Below are 22,123 nucleotides of genomic sequence, written 5' to 3' on the forward strand. Positions count from 1 at the left end.
GTTTCGTCCACGCCTCGTACTGGATTATGAGAGTTAGGGATCTATGTTTTGAACCAGTTCTCATATGGATTTGCTTACCCTAATGGCCACTGCTGATAGACCTGAAACACACGAGACTAAATTTCCCAGGCGCGCGCATATATGCGGATTATCATTGGCAACCCAAACTGCAGTACCGCATCTATTTTCGACGTAGCGCCCTGTCATGTGATCTCGTGGTTCGGGGCGTACCCCACCAGGGCGGGTAACCGCCGGGCGCATATAAGCTGAGGCTCCTCTTCCCACGGTCTTCGAGAGACAATAGCTTTGTCGGGGGCTGGCTTTGTCTCTTAATTAGAGGATTCCTCATCTAAGTCTTTACCATGGCGGAGGCACTTGGCACCGCATCTGCCATTGCAACCTTTGCTACACTTGCTTTCCAATCTTCTGTCGCCCTTTATCAGACAATCCAGAGCCTCCATTCTCGAGACAAAGTGATCCGGGAGCTCCGCGAAGAACTTGAGTCACTTCAGAATGTACTACAGGCGCTAGGAGAATCCATGGCTAGCCTTGATACCGATCTTGCCTCCCTTGAACAACCTCTGAAGAGATGCAATCATGCCTGCGGAGAGTTCAATCTTCTGATTAAGCGATGTACGCCCCGTTCGACCGATGAAAAGGCTAGTAGAATCGACTGGCTCCGAATCCGGTATGTGGGGCAGGATATATCTGGTTTCAAAAATATGTTGGCGGGGTACAAATCCACCATTTCAATCGCCCTTGCCTATGCAAATTTGTGAGCATTCCACTTTGCGCCAGTCTCCATCTATAATAACACTTTTCAAGGCGCACAACCAAAACCACAAGACTCGTGCTTGAGGAATACAAAGAGCTCATCGAGAATACAAAATGTGATCTGGAGAACCACCTTGATGACATTCGAACCCGAATTCAGAACACCAGCCTGCAACATCATTCTGAAGTTCCCCTGGAGGACGCAGATCTCCGGGTGATGGAGGACGAAAAGAATAGCACGAAAAAGAGCCTAGAAATCTGTGACAAATTTCTTGTGCTCATTGATCAATCACGGCCTCAGCTGTTAGGTATGGACGAGCAATCTTCGCGAATGGGTGATTATACCCCATCACCGGCAGCTTTGGATCCACACATAGCTCGTAGCATGCCATTTTTGATTAATTCTGAAGGACTCTTCTCGACACAAAAAGAGCTGAGCAGTTGGAGATTGAAACTCTTGAAACATCTCATTGGCCTTGACGGGAATGTCCGAAGGCAGCAGCAGCGGTATCTTCCTAGTGCGGAAAGCGAACTACGGCCTGAAGAAGAAAGCTATCAGGAGGAGTTGAGTGGAACTGAAGCCCTTTTGGAGCTCTGCAAACAAGCAGAGGGCGAGGCAAACCGACAAGGAACTCACTTCTTTGAGGATGTGAGCACAGGGAACAACAGCCGGCAAGCTATTGTTACCACGCTAGATGATCTTATTTCGGCAAAGCGTATCAAGTCCGGCGACAGCTCATTCCAGGCGCTTGGTAACATGTCAAACGAGAGCATACAATGTTTTTTCCGGGACCCTGAGCTTCGTTCCAATTCGAACGGCGCGAACGGCGAGAACGGCCATACGCGGAGCTCGGCCACATCGACCAAAGAGCCTAGTGGCAATTTGTCCGAGTACAGCTCTCAATACATTCAGAAGGCCCTCTAGACAGGAAAAAATTGGCCCTATGACTGAGGTTTGCGCCAGCCTGTCGGGTCGACCTGTGAGTATGCCTTGATCAAAATGGCGCGATTTAGAAGGATTACGCCATCCAACGCTACTCTGGCATGATATACTCCTTGCGCGAACCTCACACTCTTGTCTACATGTGAATTCTTCAGCCAGGCGTTACTCTCTGGACCTTGGAGTACCACAGCTCTTCGAGAAAGCTTGATCATGCTAGGTCAGCCTTATTCAAGGGCCTCATGTGATGCGTCTATCTTCATATAACTAGTACCTATAAATCTGTTGACCGTCATCCGTCCTACATAGGCAGTCAAGCTGCTTGCCTATTACAGCTGGAAATAATAGACTAGCTCGGTAGAGCCACCTCTGCCAAACCTGGCCAAAGGAGATCGCGGGCTGGTTGAGCCCGCTTAGTAATGTCGCCTGATGCAGCCCTGGAGCCCTGGAGGCCAAGAAGGCCGGAAATCCGGGGTTGGGGTGGGGGCTTCGAACTAATTAATATCAAAAAATCCGTCTACCATTCGTGTCACTGGGCTCCTGGATGTTCAATGTGTGCGACCAGTCGTACTTTCCAGTTAGTCACATCGCAAGCCTCAAATCAAGCCGGCAAAAAATTAACGCACCGGGAGGGACGGCTGCAAGATGCGTGACGACCGGCTACCAGTCGGGATACCCTCGCCCAACGCTGAACCGTGATACCTGAATGAAAGTTGTAAGTACTTGTGCTTCTCATGCGGAAGCCTCATGTCCACATGGATTAGCCTAGAACTGCAACGTGTGGGGGATTCCCGGCGTGGCACGTGCTGGGTCTTGGCGAACCCCCCAGATCTCCGCAACCCCGCCCGGCCTCCCCCGCAAATCTCCTGCTGAATCCCTGCATTATGCCGTACGTTGTAACTTGCTAATATGGAGGAGAGGCGACGCCAACTCAGGTCTTGCGATCCGTGTCGCAAGGAAAAGAAGACTTGTAATGCACCGGTGCGTGTTTCTAAAACCCCCAACAATCACGAGTACTGACGGCATCCAGCGAAACCGGAAAGACAGTGCCTTTGGCTCGTGTACCAACTGTACAAAACAGAGGAAGACCTGTACCTTTGGTGCTTTTGCCACCTGGCGTACTGACTTGAAGAAAAAAACTCATGCGAGGCCACACGCGACGCAAACGTTCACTTCAAGTACTTCTCAGTTTCGCAGCAGATCATCCAACTTCAGCTATTATGATCCCAAGCCAGTCGAGAAGTCTGATGCTCACTGGGATAGCTCCAGCTCGAGTGCCTCTGCTGTGCCGTCCTATCTTCCTGGGTCTTTCCTCGACCCCTTGGAAAATCCATGCGTGGGACATTCCGAAACCTATGCACACAATTCCGTTGATCACGAGTCACAATGGACCGCACATTCTCCAGACTTCTGGCAGATTGGTCCCATGATGCAGCCCTCTGACTTGCCCCTCCGATTTTCTGGTGCGGGGGTGAGCATCTACGCGTCCTCGGCGGATTCTTGTCGGAGCTCATCTGAATCTACCGACCGAACGGATGATGGGTCAATCGCCTCTTCATCTTCGACGCAATTTACTTCGCCGCACGAAAGAGATTGGCAGAAGTATCTGTCGTCCAAGAATTATAGGAACACTGGCCAGTCTCGTTCCAAAACAGGTGACCTGTGTATTCCATCCGAAAGCACCGCACATCAATATGCTCGTGCGACAATGACACAAAACTTGATTCGTATCTATCATGACAGCATGGAGAACGCCCTCTCGTGCTGGCTGACAGAGCATAATTGTCCATATAGTGACTTCAAAAGAATCCTAGCCCCCTCTGGTCAGGGAAAGGCATGGGGACCCAGCTGGTCCAACCGGATATGCATTCGGGTTTGTCAACTCGACCGAGCGTCTTCTTCCATACGCAGTCGTGCTCTTAGTCCAGAAGAGGATAGGACAGCTGCTCAAGTGCTGCATATGTCGATAATCGCATTTGCTTCGCAGTGGACCCAACATGCACAAAAGGGCCCCGGGCTGCATGTCCCAGCACCAGTCGACCGAGACGAACGATCTATCCGCGAAATCGTCTGGAATAAAGCACGACACGCGCTGGAACGATCAAGCGAGATCCCCTCATTCCGCATCATTTTCGCCAATATCATATTCTCGTTGACTCAAAGCCCCTTAAGTGACCAGGAAAATAAACCTTTGGGTCAGCTTCTGGAAGTTGATCAGGCGCCAAGATTTCTAGAAGCCGCCAATCGCCAACTCTTCAGATTTCGATATACGATTTCTCGTCTTCAGAGACAAGCTTCGTCAAATCGCGACGGAATCTTAAGCCAACCCATACCGGACACCATCTACGAAATGTCAAACGCCCATGAGCTTTCACAAGCCGATCCTGCCTTTACAACCGAGGAACACTGCAATACGTTCAATCTCTTGTTTTGGCTGGGGGTCATGTTTGACACGCTGAGCTCTGCAATGTACCGACGCCCACTGGTCGTCTCCGATGAAGATAGTCAGATTACATCGGCGGCTCCACCGTCTCATCTCGATGTTGGCGAAAACGTCGACCTTGACGGATGGAATATGCTACGGGAGCCGGCTCCCAGAAAACCGGACATATGGGATGACTTCTTTCTTCGTCCTAATGAAAGAATACAAGCTGGTCAAGCTCAACTGAGATGGCCGTGCTCTTATGAAGAAGCCGCGTCAATCCTCTCCGAGGCGACCCCCGTTAAGGTATTACTATATCGTCGAGTCACGCAACTGCAAACGTTGGTCTACCGGGGTGCCAGTCGGGGATACTTGGAGAAGGTGATCCAAAAAACTATGTTGGTGTATGAGCATTGGAACCGTACCTATCAAATCTTCATGCTCGACTGCGTCGCTAATCATGACCTCCTCCCACCTCGTATCCAATCTTGGTACGTGATTCTCAACTGCCATTGGCATCTTGCCACCATGTTATTAGCAGACATGATAGAGAGCATTGATCAGGGACGGCTCGGATGTGATGCTGAACGCGAGGTTCGGCAAGCCACAGACCTAGTTACCACGTTAAGAACGGAAACTGCTTTTGCCGTTGGTGCGCTCGCTCGCTCTTCCCTTCAGGGTCAGGATTCGATTATGTCTCAACATTTTCACGATTCTCTGACTGAAGTGGCATTCCTGGTTGAGCCGTGGACTGTGGTTTTAATCCATGCCTTTGCCAAGGCGGGATATATTTCTCTCGAGCAACTGGATCTTCTCGAAGAGAGTAATTTGCTCGCTGAATGCTTCCGACAAAATTGTGAATTCTGTATTGCCGCGCTATACTATCTTGGAAGGAAGTCGGATATGGCCTCAATGGTGGCTCGAAGCATGTCAAAATCCCTCGAATCGAAGAGCTGCAAGGGATCCTGAGAATGTATAATATGTGGAATTAAGTTGAATTGTCACAGAGGATTCAGACTCCTGGTCACAAGTAGATTTGAGTGAGTCGGGCAACCCGACACCCTTAAGACTCGGACTCAAATAAGCTCGACCCATTTTCTGCGTTTCTACGTGCGAGTTCGTCACGAGAGCCTGGGCTCTCGCAATCGTAAGCGCCTTCCATCTCACTTCCAAGTTCAAGTTCAGAGGAGTTTCTTCTCCTGGGTTTGTAAGCATCCCACTAGACATAATGGGTATTCCGAGTTGTGGAATTGGTCCCGGCCCCTGCAGCGTTCCATGCCTGAGGCATCAAGTCACGGTCGCGAATTCCCTCGACTACAAACACGATGCGCCTACGAGTCGACGCTGGTTTTGCCTGCCGCATGATACATGATTAACCTTTCATCTGCCAGCTTGAGAGTTACATATGTACATTATATCCTGGCATCCACTGACGCAGGACGATTGCGTAGCCAACGATTTGCAGTCTTGAACATCTTCAGTCATGTCAACACCTGCTAAACGGAAGCGTGCAAAAAAGGCATGTATCCCTTGCCATCGGCGCAAGCGGAAATGTGACAACCAATATCCTTGTGGGATGTGCGCAACGTATGACTACGATTGTCGATACGATGACTCTACCGGTAGCGCAAGCGATGTGCATGCTTCACTTTCCAGTCCCAGGCGCATCAGCCCCGCGGGTGCTCAGACAAATCAAACTCATGTCCAGCAACCCCCCCGCTGCAGTTGAGGAATCGCTGGCGAGAAGCTCCACAGCTGTAGTGGGTGCGTCTACGGGTATCTTCGACGAACGCAAGGTAAGGTACGTCGGGGCATCAGCAGCCATGGCATTCCCACACGTCCTGGGCATGGCTCTTGGTTCGGGCAGCCCTCCCAAGATGCGATCGGTCGCGTACAACTTCGGTATCCGCCCTGAAGAGGTATCAGATGCCCATTGTGCGCTGGAGAAGCTTATTTCAGAGGAAGATCTTGCCTTCTTCTCGGACGTATATTTCTCGGTCATGGCCCCCATCGGTGACTTGCTAGACCCTGGGATTTACGCCCAGCGTTGTCACGATTATTATCATAAACCCAGCAATCGTGCGATGGCTTTCAGCGCGGCGGCCGCTGGCATAGCTGCTCTCGGGTCATTTCTATCTCCGAACAGACACCCGCGAGAACCGGAATTGGTGCAGTACGCCAAAGCTATTCTCGATGATCCAGTCTCCATGCGCATGCTCAGTGTTGACCATATTGTGGCATGGGGTATGAGGGTGTTGTACTTGCGGGCCACTACTCGTCCCAACAATGCCTGGGTCGCGTCGTGTACGGTTATGCATCTGTGCGAAACGGTGGGGTTACACATGGATGAGAACATAAAGAAAATGGCCGCGATGGCCGGCGCTGAGGCCCTTGGCCTGGATGAGGACCGGTTAAGGAGAATCTTCTGGATCTCCTGGGCGGGCCATGTCATGCTTTCCTATGAGCAGGACCGTTCCGCCGTTCAGTTTCGGGTGGTCACTTGCCAACCTATCCTTTCAGTGCCAGGGTCTGTTGCTGATCAATTCGTCCAACTGATCCAGATAATCCCATCTCAGAATTCCCCCTTTAGCCTTGGCTGCACTGCCTCTGATTCAGCTGGCGAGTTCTTTGGTCGTCTGAAGGAGTTAGCCAAGCTCCAGTCCGCCCATCCCTTCCTGGTGGTAACAAAGGCGGACATTGCGCTCTGCTTTTATCGTCGAGTATATCACCTGAAGACATACATACCGGATGACTTTATTGATATCGTAATCGATAGCGGAAGCGCCGCAATCACAGCGGCTGAACAGCTCGCCAGCCAGGGCCGTCTATTCTGGAACACCATAGGCAGTGTTTTTCAGTATGCCTGCGTCCTGTTGGCCATCGACACCCCGACTGCCTTCGTACACCTCCCGACTGCCTTCAAGGCCTTGGAAAATTTGGTCACGATTGCCGATACACTACTGACCCGTGAAGCCTTGTCTATAGCACGGCATTTGCTCAGCCTTAGTATGGCCCAAAAACGAAAGCATTTGGCTCAACTGGAAGCTGTCGAAGCGAGCTACCAGTTACCTCCCCTATCAGCCTCCCAGTCGACAAACCCTATACCAGACATGGGTTGGGAGTTAGATTGGGATCAGTTCTTCACTGACCCCTACTTGTCGATGCTTGGCCCTGATATCCAGCTGTAGCCATGTGCAGATCCTTATAGAGGCCGACATACAACTCCGTGACTAGGAAATATCAACCACGGCGGCTAATGCGGAGTGGGTCCCCTTATCACTGCACGAGGCTGGAACTCGCAATTTGTGGATGTCGGCGGGGATGGCTGGATCTGCGGCTGCGACTGCGGCTGCTGCGGCGGAAAGCGGAGTTAAGCTTCTGGCCTTACCCGCTACTAGGATCTACGAATACCTACAAGGCTCCCCACCAAAGGTATAAATTGAAAAGAATTTTCCGCTTCTGGAGCGCATATCCTGTTCAGTGAATACGCGCCGACAGATTTGAATCGGACCACAGTCACTGCCATTGACAGTCTTGCCCATCACGATGCTCAAGTACGCCAATACCCAAGCTGTGGGATTCAAAAATCGCGTCGAGCGAGTCGCCATTGTCGGAGTGAGTAAGACCCTCAGCTTCCTGCACGCGCGGCACTAATTCCTTCAGGCGGGAGGCACGCTTGGGTCGCACATTGCTACCGAACTCTTGAAGACCGGCAAACATACAGTTACAGCATTGTCACGCAAGGATAGCAGTAACAAACTCCCCAGTGGCGTGCTTGTAGCGCCAGTCGATTACAACGATGAGTCCACAATTGTTGCTGCCCTTGAGGGCCAGCAATTTTTGATCATCACCATGGCCCCCACTGCGCCTCGGGACTCCCAGAGCAAGCTTTTCCAGGCAGCCAGTAAGGCCGGTGTTCCCTACGTCATGCCTAATTGGTATGGTGGTGACATCGAAGATGTTAAACAGGGAGAGGATACATTGCTGGGGCCCGGCGGGAAGGCTAATAGGGATGAGATTGAGACCCTCGGCATGCAGTGGACGGCTATGTGTTGTGGGTTTTGGTACGATTATAGCTTAGCTGGCGGCGAGCAACGCTTTGGCTTCGACTTTGACAAGCGTTCCCTGACTATATATGACGATGGCAACACCAAGATCTCGACCTCGACCTTGTCCCAAGTCGGCCGCGCCGTGGCCAAGGTTTTGAGCCTGAAAGAGCTACCAGAGGACGAGAATGACCGAAGCCTTACTGTGTCGGCGTTCCTCCAAAGGGGTATTTACATCAAGAGCTTCGTCATCTGCCAAAACGACATATTCGAGAGCGTCAAACGTGTCACCGGCACCACCGACGCGGACTGGGCGGTTAGCCACGAGTCTACCCAGGAGCGATACGAGGATGGCCAAACACTAGTGAAATCTGGCAATATGGCAGGGTTTAGCAAGCAGCTGTATGCGAGGGGCTTCTTCCCCGATGACCCAAGTGACTTCTCAGCCAAGGCACAAAATGAGCTGCTCGGGCTGCCAGTTGAAAGCTTGGATGATTCCACTAAGGTTGGAATAGCATTAGTCAAGGAGCTGCAACTCCGTGTGGAGCGCATGGCTAGTTAGGCAGAGAAGTTGGAGTCGCTCCGTTTCATTTCCTATCATGAGATCTCAAGATAAGATTAAGCCAGTCAAGTCGACTACTGGTCGTTAATAATACGTACTAGTCACAGGTTATAACTATTCCCGTGCTGTATTCATCCTTCTTGTCAGAGATTCAAGGTGTTAATGTGAAAGAGGTCAACTTTCTATATACTATATGCATGATGAGTCGAATATTTTTGATGACAAATTAATGGTGGAAATAACCAGGCGGATCGAGTGTCCCCAAAGCATTAGATTCCAGGATTATGCATCACGTTCTAGGATGCTCTTGTTCCATACGTTTGCAACATGATCACTCACATCACCCGGTAGCTCAATTGGCCAGGTAATTGTCGTTAGCACAGCCTTGACATCTTTCCAGAGTCTTATTTTCGTGGTCATACTCCAGCCACGCGCACAATCACAAAGCCATTCATAGATTACTCCGATATGTGCCTTTGATGGAGACTCTATAGGCCGATCCGACCCAGGCTTCATCTGGCGAGCCATAAGGCTGTTTTGGCGCTTGCTCAAAGCCAAGAGCCCTATGAAGACTTTCCATAACCAAAGTGATTGGCGCCGGGTTCCATGGTTCCCCTCCATATCGTCGCGGGTGTTCCATATGTCCTCTTTAGTGATCAAAGCGACATGGTAGAGCAGTTGGAACTCAATTGGTTCGCCTCTATTGAGAATGTTGAGCACACTGTGCATATAAAGCTCCATGGTGGCAGTGATGCCGCTCCAAGACGACTCAAGAGAGTGCTCTGATGGTAGTTGTTGGGTCGGTTTCCACAAATTCACGTCATCCTTCGTAAACGACACAGCATGGGACGTAACTAGCTCCCGGAGAAGCTTTGTAGGACCGCCATTGTTCCATATAGCATCGAGGTTCTCTGCATTTGGTTCGGCGTGGAAGTGGTCAACGGCTTCAGTGAGCCCTCTCAGACGGTGAATTAATGGCGAAACATCAATCATCTGGGGCCGACTATGTATTGGAGGCGGGCTAAAGAAATAGGGGAACAATCGAAGGGCTTGGAGCCTGGTATACAGCCCCCCAGATTCTCGTTTATGCCACATTTTCATAAGTCTCAGGGCGTGGGCTGATGTATCGTCGTGGGCCGGGTCGATGCCTTGTGTTGCACGAAGGCTTTTAAAATCCTCGAGACGAACTTTCAGGATTAAAAGAAAGCAAGATGTGCTGCGCGGTTCAAGGTGATATATGTCAGCGGGCATCTCTCATCGTAGGTGAGGGACTTTCAGACGCACAGCATCAGATAACGGTTGGCAAGTTCAACTTGAATATTAAAAGCCTCCGAGGAATCATGCGATTGCCTGCGAGACTGAAAAAGTGCCATAATTCCGTTCAGATGAGTCTCCGCAGCGGGTATGTTTCCGAAGCAAGCCTACCAGATCAGTTTCTAAGCTTTCTATCTCATTCACATGCTGACAAGGTATCAGTACGCACCTCGGCCAAACATATCGTTAAGATTTGCCTCACGCAAAGAATGAATGTTTGCGAATCGGATGCCTCGAGCCACGAGTTGATAATACGTATACTCTCCACCTTGTGAAACAGGAATGCAGATTCATAGGCCTGTAGGCTACCGCTATTCCATGAGTAATGAATGGCGGCGATCAGAATCGTGCTTCGAAGTGCATGTTCATCTAGCGTTGCCAGAGCGATACTTTGAGGACTCTGTGTTAGCATATTTCAGTTCCCGCATGTGAATTCATCAGTTCTCACGAACCAATCGTCTTTTGGATCCGTTGGGGCTACTCCAAATGCTGCTCCACTGTGGTAGACTGCAAGACGTGAGCCGGTAATCTCCCCATGTGCCTGGGCGACGCGTACAATAGTAGTATAATTCCTGCGACTTAAACGGCATCTTCAAAGGCAGGCTGTCAAAAGCGTCGATTGTCGTGCTCGCCTTTAATCTAAGGTCGGTGATGCCAGAGCTCATCAAAGGCCACGGGGCTTGCTGCCCCGGCGGGAGTGCATTTCTTTGCAGGATCCTTCGGTCTCGAAGTGGGATGACAGGGGATGGATAGCTGCATAATCTTTTGCTGTCAATACATCTTTGACTATGATCAGCTGTCAGTACCATCTGGATCCGAGGCCACGCCAGCTGAATGCGGGTCCCCTGCCAAACCTGCCCGTGAAGCCTGGCCGGTTGCCCGACATCCTTCATATCGATGTACATACCAAGTCGGATGCTGCTCATCACATTGAAGGTGGCGTTTCCTGCATATGAGACATCCTGTCCTCCTACGTGTATTCCCTGGTGGCATTTTTCTATGTGCTTCAAGTCACAGCATCAGACACCCAGTTTGAGCTTAGTGAATGGGGGCCAGATGGTTCCGGCAATGCGGTGTCGATGGGATGTGAGCGGCGATCCCTTCCAGCACCTTGTACTTTGAATGTCAGAATGTTCGTTTTCACATAAAATGCCTCGTAGAAAGGTGTCCTGGTTCGAAGTCCTGTGAGGCTTGTCAGACGCCACAAATGCCGCAGATGGCTCAGGTGGATCCTAATACTATGGCCTTACCCGACTGGGACGAATAGTCGAGACTATTCCCGTTGAGGACGAATACCCGGCCCTCCCCAGTGGGACTGTCCGGCCTGATCTGTGCTATAAAACGGGCATTGATTGTCGTGAAATATGTAAAGCAGGCCTCCCAATTCCCTCCTCTTAGCCTTTCAAATATTCAGCCAGTTATTCGGTCATCATGCTTGATGAATATCCGCCCTTGGCGGCTCTTCCTCAATTAGCCCTACACTCAGCTGCAGAGCCCGGTCAGCTCAATGCAGCTGACATTGTCGACAAATGGCTATCCTCGTTGACCGAAAGCCTACGCAAGGCCTGTGCGAGTGACATTCACAGGCATTTTCTTGAAAAAGAATCGTGGTGGAGGGATTTTATCTCTCTGTCGTGGGACATTGCTTGTCACAATGGCGCCGACGCCATAGGAAAATATCTCGGCACCTCAACGACGGGATTTCAAGAGCTGCATGCAAGGCTCCCAGGTGCATTGCAGCCCCAAGTGGTGGATATGGGCGGCCTTCTGTTCATCCAATCCGGATTTACCTTCAAAACTAACTTCGGAGCTGGGAGAGGGATCCTCAGACTTGCCAACGTTGGGCCAGATGAATGGAAAGCCTGGACGGTATTTACGGTTCTCGAGGGATTTCATGAGTCAGAAGGCATGAAATCGCCATCTGCCATCCAAGAGGATGACCATCTGCAAGTTCTGGTAGTTGGTGCAGGCGAGTCGCCCTTTCCCGATGCATACCCACATGCTTCCGCTAATCTTTTGAATAGGTCAGGCTGGGCTTGCAATTGCCGCACATTTGCAAGAGCTAGGCATAAAATATCTTGTCGTGGACAAAACATCTCGGCCAGGAGAGTCATGGCGCGCGAGGTATGAATCGATCAGATCGCATACGCCTATTTACTCTGATCACTTCCCATTCCTGAAATTCCCGAGTAATTGGCCGCGTTACCTCGACCAGCCGCATATCGTTAGGTGGATCGAACACTACGGAGACAAAATGCGTCTTAACATCCAGCATGGCACGATCGCGAAGCGAATTGAGTACAGTGACTCGACGCAACGATATTCGGTGGACCTGCAGAATGACCAGGGAACCAAAACCATCCAACCAAAACACGTTGTCTTGGCCACTGGTCTTTTCAGTGATACCGCAGTGCGTCCCGATTTCCCTGATGAAGATTCATTCAAAGGAGAGATCTACCACACGTCTGCACATCGATCAGCGGCCCTGGTGCCGGGTATTCAAAGCAAGAAGATCACAATAATTGGGTCCGGAACCAGTGCGCACGACATCGCCAAAGACTTTGCCCACCACGGGGCAAAGACAGTGACAATGGTGCAACGCAACCCGATTTATGTCGCGTCTCTCGACTCATTGGAAACGTTCCAGCTGGCTCTTTGGAACACTCCAGGGGTGAGTACTGAGGATGCAGATCTTTTGGGGAACTCTTTTCCAACGCCTCTCGTTCGCACTCTCGGGGTAGGGGCATCTCAGATGATGTCAGCTAATGACAAGGCGTTGCTGGATGGGTTGGAAAATGCTGGTTTAGCAGTCAAGAGAGGAAATGGAGACAGTCTAGTCGACTACCAACTCATTAAAGGAGGCCACTTCTACATTGATCAAGGGGCATCCCAGATGATCATCGACGGTCGCATTCAGATCCGGAGATGTGAACAAGGCGTCCAGGGGTATTGCCCAGAAGGCGTAATCCTGCGCGATGGCACCAGAATCCAGTCTGACATTGTTGTTCTGGCGACTGGCTTCGAACGCGGCTCAAAGGTGATTGAGCGTCTCATGGGCAAATCTGTTATGGACAAGATAGGAGATGTGTTTGGCTTAGATGAGAGCCAGGAACGAATCGGAGTAGGTTGATAGCAGATACCCACTAGACTTGGAAGTTACTGACAGCCTTCTCAGATATGGAGGCCAACTGGATTGCCAGGCCTTTGGATCACAACAGGCAGTTTTATGTGGTCAAGACAATTTGCTCCTATCTTGGCTTTGCAGATTTCTGCCATCGAAAGGGGTTTGAACCACTACAAGACGGATTAGAGATGATACATGAAAGGGCAGCAGAATTAGACTACAGACATCCGATGTATCTTAACTCAGGGGGAGCTTATGGTTTTCGCTTCTGGTTCAATACAAATTACAATTCCTAACCAGCGGGTATTGAATGTTTCAGGCTGCGCACAATGAGATGTCGTCACAGTTGGTAGCCTTGCATACCAAGAGGTCCGCTCCCACTCAACTGCGCCTCCTCCATCTCTACTCGTTGGAGTTCGGCTTCTAACCAGGCTCGACGGGCCGCCAGATCGTGACGTCCACTTGGCTGCGGATTTACTGATGGATGATTTACCATTCCTAGTATAATTAGTCTTCATCAGACAAAGAAGGTCTTTCCTGGGAAGTATACCATTGCCAGGCCCATAACCCAGATTCTGAGGCATTGCGATAGGTGTATTGTTAAAGTCGAAGGCGCAGGTTCTTGAACTGGGCCTAACCGGGGATTGAGGTATGCTGGTTGAATCCTGTCCAATGGACGAGTCCGGCCTTGGATTCGCCCTGTTTATTCTACTCAAGGCAGGCTTCTTAGTGATGTTGGAAGTTGGAATGGGCGTGGTTGTCGATGGAACAAGGCCAGAGGCAGCAGCCGTCGCGCGGGCAGCATCGCGAGCAGCTATATACTGTCAGGAAAGAACGGCAGACGCTCGATAGGACGGTGTATGCTTGATACCTTTTTTCTCTGCGCGGATTATCTTCAGGGCTGCTTTGGCATTATATCCCCCGGCAGATGCTCCAGCTCTGCCGCTTTCTTTTGGGTGCAGTCCTATCGGGCCTTGTCCGCCAGGCACAAGTTCGTTGTACACTTTGATAATGCGGTCTCTAATGGAGACGTGTTAAAAAGGGAGGTCCATCGTGAACGAAAAATGGCACGCACCGAGGGTAGAAAATGCCGCGATTTTGTAAAAACTGTTGCAAAAGCTTTCGACCAAATCCTTGGATGGTTCCTTTCCTGTACTCTTCCAGCAGGATGACCCTTATCTCATCTTCCTGCTGTTTCCTTGCCGCTGGGTCGTCGGTGCGGAGCTTAATGCCTAATTTCCTCCGGAGATTGGAGAGTGTACGATCTGAGATCGGGGTTCCTTCAGAAGCTAGGGTTTCTTTGATTTTATGGGTTGGCAACCGCTGGTCATGCAGTTCCTTTACTCGCTGATGCAGAGCTTCATTGTCGCATCTATAGCATCATAGCCATTAGACCCATAGCCACTCTACGGGGTGTGGAGGTACATACGTTCTCACCCGAGGCGTACGGAGACCCCACTCTTCCAGCCGGTGTCGGAGCGTGCGATCTGAGATCGTAACGCCTCGGCCCTTGAGGAGAGCCTTGATTGTGTCTGTAGGGGTTCCATTCTGATAAAGGCGCGTAACCTCCTGCTCATGAGCATCGATATCAATTTTGCGTCGCATGATAGGCAGATTGACGTTTTTCAGTAGCGAAAGGTCGATCACGCGTACAGCGACCGATAGTGCCCTTGGAAGGCGGTACGTGCCATTGGCCATGTACTTACCGCTTTTGTTCCTAGTTTTGACCGCCTGTGGATATTGCCGGCTTTTGCGGCTATCAAGATCGGGACCATAGATAGGATCAGTATGCTTCGGGTGATATGAGCTAGATGGACAAATCTTGGACTCTGCTGCCTTCTATCGGCACAGGTGGTAGCAATGAAATTCTGGTGGAACAAATCATTGCCAATCGAAGTCCAAGCGGGGTACAGAATATGCTGAAGGGCAGTTATGCAAATAAAGTAAGACGTGATATATCCCATTATATTGTAGGGCTCATCTGACTAGTAAAGAAACAGTGTATTGCCACAAGTTACATTTAAGAGAGTTGGAAGCGCAATTTAGGGCCGTGGATGGCCTGATAAGACAGCCAAGGCGGCCAACTGGGACAGGAAGGATTGGGAAGGTGTAAGTTAGTCTATACAGCAATACGCCACATAAACTAGATTTCCTGGCTTTCGGAACGGCTGGCGCATGACTTCTAATCAGCTAACCCGTGAGTTCATTAATAATTATTAAATCAAATATTATGGCCAAAGCGGCTACATCATTAACTCAAAACAATAAAGCAACTATGGCCGATACAAGGTAGAGCAAGCTCCTTCGGGGCGGGCTCAGAGAAGGCGCCGCATTGAATCCCCGGGTGGCTGATGGGGAAATGCTCGCTGAACTTGATTGACTCCCGTCGCCTGTACCTGATACGGCAGCAGATGTTGTGCCTGCAACGTCGGCCGAAGTAGTTTTGGGGTCCTCAGTGCTTTTTCCTGGGCTCGCCCCACCTGTAGCTGCCTGGCTGTCAGTCACACCCAGTGTACTTGTCGTCCCACTCCCAATGACCATAGTTTCAGAAAGAACGGTGGTGGAGGTGGTAGAAAAGAACGAAGACACCGTGTGGGCCCTTGTAGTATCATGAGTCGTTGTCGAGCCTGTGACAGTCGTGGAAAGCCCTGCGGACGTGGTTGCGTTCTCAGTAGCCGTTCCACTTGATGTCGCAATCTCTGTGGGTTTTGCAGACGTTTCAGGCATGGTGGATGCCCCACTAGTGCTCTTGTCAGTGCTGGTCTTTCCAGTGCTCAGAGTGATGCTAGTGCTAGTTCCTGCCGTCTCCGTGGTCGTAGTTATTGTAGCAGTGGTGGTGGCCGTCGCTGATGTCGTAGTCGGTGTAGCAGCCGTTGATGTTGAGGACTTCCCATTACAGAAATCCAGCCACGGTGCAAAATTGGGTATCATGATCTGGGAGTATGAGTCTTCACCCCCATTGGACCAATGGTCAATACATGTGTGACAGCGGTCCAGAGCTTCCATGAACTTGGATTCAGCATCACAAAGCGAGTCGGACTTTCCTTCTCTCTGCCCATCCAATGCGACCGAAGCACAGTCATTATAGCAGTTACTTGGTACATTGTCAACTGGATCCCTCTTCTCTTTTTGCCCCGAGATGAAGTCCCAAAAAGATCTGGCACCACTCTGGGACTCGGAAGCAGCTCGCTTCTGGATAGTCTTGAGCGCTGGGTTTGAGCTATTGAATACAGTCGTATAGTTCAACTCGAAGATTGTCGGGTCCAGATTGAAGTATTGAGTCGACACATTATAAAGATTTAGCTGCTCAGCATGTACACTCCACACAGAGCCATTGTTGTTTTCGTATAAGGCCGGCGCAGGAATACATTCGTCGGGCGCGCACACATAGTCCTCCGGAGGAAGACTGACTTCCACGTTGCAGCCTTTACGGTCACCAGAGGTTCGAGAGGGTGAGCAAAGAAACCCGGGAGGACAGCCCCAAAGGTAGTTGTTTGGCAGGGAGAAGCAGGGGTATACGTTGGGTTAGCGCCGGTGATCGGGGGACAAAGTTTCAGAGTTGTGATCGTCGAAGTCTGTGTCTCCGTCGCACCATCGGTTGAACTGATTTCGGTCGCAGTTACGGACACTTTGTCAGTCACTAGGACGGGTTAGCCGGGGCAGAAAGCATTTAGCCCATCGTGATGGGTTTATATACCAGAGAGGGTGACTGTGTCAGTCAACGTTGTTGTTAGGAACACGGTCACAGATACCGTCTCAATCGACGTGGATCCAGCAATTGTCGTCTCCGGCCGAGTGATGATGGAGGTCACGGTTGACCCAGGCAGAACAGTTGTAGTCTCAGACTGTGTGACAGTGCTACCCGGCAGCGTCGTGACTGACGTTGTAGTTGACGGCGGCAAAGTCCTGGTCGAACCTGATTCTGTCACCGTAGTTGCTGGGATGGTTATTGTCAACGTACTGGTCGACGGAGGCAAGGTCGAAGTGGTTCCGGGAACTGTGACTGTAGTAGGAGGCTCTATTATGACTGATGTAATAGTAGAACCCGGTTCGGTCGAGACCACAGTGGTCGCTGAATCAGATCCTGACAGTGTCACGGTTGTAGGCGGCAACGTCAGAATCGATCCAGATATGATGACAGACCCCGATATGTAGTCTGTCGAGACCAATGTGATTGTTTCGTCGGGCTCCGACAGAGTGACTGTCGTTCCAGCCACGGTGGAAACTACAGTGGTTCCTACTGGCTCTGTAGGAGACAAAGTGACCGTCGTACCGCCGACAGTGGAAGTAATTGTAGTTGCCCCAACAGTTGAGATTACAGTCGCTGTCGTGCCAGCCCCAGGGATTGTGACTGTCGAGCCTCCCACGGTGGACGTTAGCGTGGCTGTCGTGCCAGCCCCAGGGACTGTGACTGTCGACCCACCCACGATAGACGTTACCGTCGCTGTCACAGTGTCCGTCACAGTACTTCCTGGCTGTGGCGTGGGCGAGACAGTCACTGTCGTTGCGCCTAGGGTGGCCGTTGTAGTCGAAACATCTGTGACTGTCGCGGTTGTCGTATCGTGAATGGTTTCAGTCACAGTTTCTTCACCCAGTCCAATCCAGACTGTAATTGCCACAGTCACAGAAATGGTCAACCCTTCGGGTCCCATCTGGCTTGTGCTGCCTAGCAATGCAGGTGGCGCAGTCGTGTATTGGTCTTTGGGACTCCGCTTGTCAAAAGCTGGAAATGGTGTGATTGACGCCGGGCTGCATTGCCAGACAGTCTGAGTCGAAGTCTACGCGAGGTGTTAGCAACCGAGATTGGCGCCTGTAACATTCGAAGCTCTATATCTACTTACCACTCCGGCCTTGGTCACTATCTCTGTCACTGTCTCAGTTTCTCTCCTCGCATGATCAGAGCCACTTGCACTGACAGGCCACGGAACTATCGCCAACAGCGACAGCCAAGCGCTGGAGAGCCTCATGATTTCTTGTGGTCGAGGGTCTTAAAGACCGTTGGCAATCACCACGAGGGGAGTGGGGGAAGCAAACAGAGCAAAAGGGACAGGGCCAGCAAAGAACCAGACCGGCAGCTTTAGTCTGCGTAGAGGGGGTTTTTAGTCCGGCATACGAAATGCTTCCAACGTCTCGATTATTCGGGAGGAGTTAGTGTCATGCACGGTTCCCCCCCCCTCCTCTTCCCAACCAGCCCACTCGGGGAGAGACAGGTCATCCATTGACTTTGGAGCTCCTTTGCGGCTGAATCCGAAGGGATATGACCTCCATTGCGGCCTGGAGTGCATCTGCCACCTTGTCAATGGACCCACGTAAGTCCCGTGTGTAGAGCGACGATGCGTGATTGGGAACTGTCCAGCCGGGTTGCTCTTCAGCGGCAGGGATATGGTTCCCAAAGGTCTCGATCGGCCAGCCATGTTCCCTTCTGGGCCTGGAAGAAAATGCAAATTTCTTCTTTCCCTCTTTTCTTTGTTTTGTTCGTCTGAAGCCGGGGCCCAGTCTGTCCGATCCGTTCGGGCATTGGGTGGCCCCACCACGGCACTTTAGTGGGTTTAGTGCTGCTAGTGATGCATTTCAGGGCTTTCAAGGCCCCCGTTCGTTGGGCGTCCAGCTGCCGTATCTCCCCGCCGGGCCCCAGTAGCCCCATGCAACCCGCCGATCCCTCGTCGGGTCGAATAAGTTCACTCGTCAAGCTCTGGAGTCAGATGCATCTAGGGTCACTTTGCTAAGGAAGCACGTACATGTGCAGCTCTGCAGAGGGAATGGCGGATGCTGCGATGCCTGATTCGGCCGTGGAGGTCCATTCAAGAGGTCAAAGTTGACCAGACAAAGCCGCATTAGCACAAAGCCCGGTGGCCCCGCTGCCCCCCGAGGCGGTTCCTGCCTTTTTTTCTCTTTGTGTCGAAGACTTTGTAAAATTAATCCGTGAACTAGCGTAGCCAAGACTTTGTTTTCCTCCTCCACAGATTGTTTCATAGGCCTAGGGGACGCCTCCGACTCGGAGACTTGACGATGAACATACGCTCGCAAGGACTATTATGGTGCGTCCAGCTGGTGCTCTGTATCGAGGGCGCCGCAGCAGCATGCAGCACCTTCACGCGTCAGATTAATGTGAGCATTTGTAATTGGCAAGAAGTGCGAGGTCAGGACCTTCGCCCCCCGACTTGGATACGGGCCATACTGAAGGTTCTCTAGCAAATGTGATACGCGACACAATTTATCTCGATGGGGGATATCTGTGGTATCAACAGTCGGTGTTGCAATCTCCCGGTTAATAAATCTACTTACCATTCTCTAGGGGATTCGACGACGGCTGTGTGACCTATAATAACGATGGTAAGCTGCTCAATCGAGGTGAACTATCATAGAAACTTGACCTAATGCGACACCAGATGGATCATCGGGGCTTTACTACAGTTTTAATCTCTCGACACCTTTTGATAACACATCTAACTTCACCTCGCTCATCAACAATGCCACCAAAGGGACCGGCTACGGGAATCTGTCTCCCAACTACGTCGACGGGGCAATGCTTGCCAACGACGACGAATTTTACATTTACGGGTTGGTTAGTCCCTGTATCATCCCAAAGATTTTTGAGCTCACAAGCACCGCAGAGGGTTCCTAGAAAGCACCACCGGTACCTCATCGCCCCCTGGAAACCTTGTAATGTCATATGCCGCGTACCAGTCCGGGCCGTATCGAGAGGATTTCAGTCCCAGTTGGAGCACGGAGACCCTCCCCGACAATGTCACCCGGTACATCACCAACGGTGCGGGGGCGTCAGCTCCTAGTGAGAACAAGGGCTTCTATTTCAGCGGAATGCGTGCGTCAGACTGGGGTGACTTTACCTATTACTACGATGCGCTATCCCTCGCCAACACTTTGATCAGCGTCGATATGTCCGATCTAGGCCAGGGGAAGTGGACTAACATGACCCTTCCGTCCTTTGTCCCGCCGCGGGCTAATGCAGAGCTTGTTTGGGTCCCTGTATCAGAGTCGGGGGTGTTGGTGGCCATTGGAGGGGTCGTCCAACCCGCACAGTTCTGGAGCGACGTGGGGCTGAACTCATCACAGAAAGAGCAAAGCCAGCGGATCAGTCCAACGTTCATGGAGACATTGTCCATCTACGACTTGCAATCTGGCGAATGGTACCTTCAAAACACAACCGGGGATATTCCACCGCAATTGACCGAGTTCTGCTCGGTCTTGGCGAGTGCTGAGGATGGTTCTTCTCATAACATTTACATCTACGGTGGATACAGCGGTCTCGATCAGACGGAAATCCCGTCCGACGACGTGTATATCCTGTCCCTTCCGTCGTTCATATGGTTCAAAGCATACAACGGGACTTCAACCCACGGCCGCAGTGGCCATCGGTGCCTCCAGGTTTACCCGGACCAAATGTTCGCAGTTGGCGGCTACCGGTCCGGCACGACACAGTGCTTGGAAGATGGTGTCATCGTCAACTTTAATCTCAATACCTTGGTTTTCGAGAGCCAATATGACCCCGCAGTCTACAGTCACTCCTACAAGGTGCCAAATCTTGTCACGAGAGAAATAGGGGGAAGGTGAGTTCATCCTCCTAGCAGGCACGGCAAATTACTTACTTGGGTTCTAGTGCCTCTGGTGGTGCGACTAGCACTGGCCCGGATAAATGGACCAATGCGTCTCTCAGTGGTATTTTGGGGACAAAATACTCAAAGACCATTTCGACCTATTATCCGTACAACACCAGCAGTACCGATACCCCGAAGTCCGGGGGAGGCAGCGGTGGATTTCCCACATGGGCAGCTGCGGTGATTGGAGTCCTCGGTGGGCTCCTGGTGATCGCGCTGCTCGTTGGCTTTTGGTTCCTCCGCCGGCGCCACCTCCGGCGCAAAGGCAAGGTAATGGAAGAAGCCAAGGAGCTCGAGGCCAATGAGCCTGATCGGGAGAACTTGATGTACGGAGGGGGTCCTACATCCCCGAGGCCGGGCCCTCAGTCGACCTCAACTGGTGTGGAAACAGGGGCGAATATCTCCTCTGGCCCTAACACCTCGACGATCGATGAGTCCCTTGGCACCGGTGTGACTCCTTTGTCCGTCGAATCCGGAGGGGGCGTGGTACATGAAATCCCAGGTCAGTTTGGTTCCCGGCTCCAGGGACTTGCGAGTGTTGCAGATTTTAATTGGAGTCAGATTCCTCCGCACCGGCTGAGCTTCCTACCGAATATAACGAGAATGTCGCGAAGACTGATGACTCTGCGCCCGGGAGCCCGTCAAACGAGTTTCCATCCCCGGTCTCTCCCCCAATCTCGCCTCAGAACACTACCGGTTCTGACTCTGGGTCCGTCCAAGGCCACTATCGGAGTACTTCGACGCGATCAACAGTTCCATCTCTATCCATCGATAATGTAGTCACCAGCAGGACCTCACATTTCCAGGAATCGTTTGATGGTCATATGCAACGCCCGCGCCATGACTCGGTGATCTCAGAGGGAAGTATGGGCTCGGAGGAACAAGGCCCCTATAGTGGCAGTGAGACGATTCATGAATAATTTACGAGATATTTATGACCTTTAACGATATACAAGCAGACCAGAAATATATCACGTACAGCCTGAGCCAACTCGAATCTTCCTAGTAGACCTAAATACTTGGGTTTCTTTTTGTTTCCTGTGATCGCTGTGATCAGACCTCATGCTGACAACTGCTTAGCGACGGGAAGCGAAGGATTCGTGGTAGGCGACCACGACGGCCTGCGGTTCCACTTGGAAATCTGACCGGAGACGAACCGTGTGCTCTGTTCATTCTTCTGTTGCAAGTCAATTCCAGGGCCCCAAGAGCGGCGATTCAATATTTCTGTCCCCAGGTCTATTAAACAGACACGCTCAGGAAGAGCCTGCCAGTACTCGGTAGTCGCGGGGCTAGTATGCTCTCCTTGACCAATTTTCTTGGTTTTC

At 51.3% G+C, this 22,123-nt stretch overlaps 9 protein-coding genes across 9 annotated transcripts; 6 read left to right on the forward strand and 3 right to left on the reverse strand.

Annotated features, from left to right (window-relative positions):
• Positions 1-362: 362 nt before the first annotated feature.
• N7468_007774 (uncharacterized protein) lies at positions 363-1,699 on the forward strand (the record flags this gene model as incomplete). Its single annotated transcript, XM_058477070.1, has 2 exons — positions 363-775; positions 826-1,699. 2 exons carry the CDS (start codon positions 363-365, stop codon positions 1,697-1,699), a joined length of 1,287 nt encoding a protein of 428 aa, XP_058327415.1.
• Positions 1,700-2,623: 924 nt separating this feature from the next.
• Positions 2,624-5,105, forward strand: N7468_007775 (Zn(II)2Cys6 transcription factor domain-containing protein; the record flags this gene model as incomplete). Its single annotated transcript, XM_058477071.1, has 2 exons — positions 2,624-2,695; positions 2,745-5,105. The coding sequence occupies 2 exons, from the start codon at positions 2,624-2,626 to the stop codon at positions 5,103-5,105; spliced, it is 2,433 nt and encodes an 810-aa protein (XP_058327416.1).
• Positions 5,106-5,746: 641 nt separating this feature from the next.
• Positions 5,747-7,324, forward strand: N7468_007776 (fungal specific transcription factor domain-containing protein; the record flags this gene model as incomplete). The annotated part of the gene is made up of 1 exon (XM_058477072.1): positions 5,747-7,324. One exon carries the CDS (start codon positions 5,747-5,749, stop codon positions 7,322-7,324), a length of 1,578 nt encoding a protein of 525 aa, XP_058327417.1.
• Positions 7,325-7,682: 358 nt separating this feature from the next.
• N7468_007777 (aromatic alcohol reductase) lies at positions 7,683-8,744 on the forward strand (the record flags this gene model as incomplete). The annotated part of the gene is made up of 2 exons (XM_058477073.1): positions 7,683-7,751; positions 7,800-8,744. 2 exons carry the CDS (start codon positions 7,683-7,685, stop codon positions 8,742-8,744), a joined length of 1,014 nt encoding a protein of 337 aa, XP_058327418.1.
• A 282-nt stretch (positions 8,745-9,026) lies between these two features.
• On the reverse strand, positions 9,027-9,737 carry N7468_007778 (uncharacterized protein; the record flags this gene model as incomplete). Its single annotated transcript, XM_058477074.1, has 1 exon — positions 9,027-9,737. The coding sequence occupies one exon, from the start codon at positions 9,735-9,737 to the stop codon at positions 9,027-9,029; it is 711 nt and encodes a 236-aa protein (XP_058327419.1).
• Positions 9,738-11,489: 1,752 nt separating this feature from the next.
• On the forward strand, positions 11,490-13,188 carry N7468_007779 (flavin-containing monooxygenase; the record flags this gene model as incomplete). Its single annotated transcript, XM_058477075.1, has 2 exons — positions 11,490-12,021; positions 12,083-13,188. 2 exons carry the CDS (start codon positions 11,490-11,492, stop codon positions 13,186-13,188), a joined length of 1,638 nt encoding a protein of 545 aa, XP_058327420.1.
• Positions 13,189-14,571: 1,383 nt separating this feature from the next.
• On the reverse strand, positions 14,572-14,880 carry N7468_007780 (uncharacterized protein; the record flags this gene model as incomplete). Its single annotated transcript, XM_058477076.1, has 1 exon — positions 14,572-14,880. One exon carries the CDS (start codon positions 14,878-14,880, stop codon positions 14,572-14,574), a length of 309 nt encoding a protein of 102 aa, XP_058327421.1.
• Positions 14,881-15,438: 558 nt separating this feature from the next.
• Positions 15,439-18,149, reverse strand: N7468_007781 (uncharacterized protein; the record flags this gene model as incomplete). Its single annotated transcript, XM_058477077.1, has 3 exons — positions 15,439-16,592; positions 16,880-17,960; positions 18,024-18,149. 3 exons carry the CDS (start codon positions 18,147-18,149, stop codon positions 15,439-15,441), a joined length of 2,361 nt encoding a protein of 786 aa, XP_058327422.1.
• A 1,042-nt stretch (positions 18,150-19,191) lies between these two features.
• Positions 19,192-21,718, forward strand: N7468_007782 (uncharacterized protein; the record flags this gene model as incomplete). The annotated part of the gene is made up of 7 exons (XM_058477078.1): positions 19,192-19,321; positions 19,375-19,429; positions 19,478-19,515; positions 19,572-19,743; positions 19,797-20,750; positions 20,801-21,300; positions 21,360-21,718. 7 exons carry the CDS (start codon positions 19,192-19,194, stop codon positions 21,716-21,718), a joined length of 2,208 nt encoding a protein of 735 aa, XP_058327423.1.
• Positions 21,719-22,123: the final 405 nt, after the last annotated feature.

The sequence above is a fragment of the Penicillium chermesinum genome (genome assembly GCF_028974085.1).
Source record: "Penicillium chermesinum strain IBT 19713 chromosome Unknown utg000006l:1.0-2335141.0:1.0-2336784.0, whole genome shotgun sequence".
NCBI lineage: Eukaryota > Fungi > Ascomycota > Eurotiomycetes > Eurotiales > Aspergillaceae > Penicillium > Penicillium chermesinum.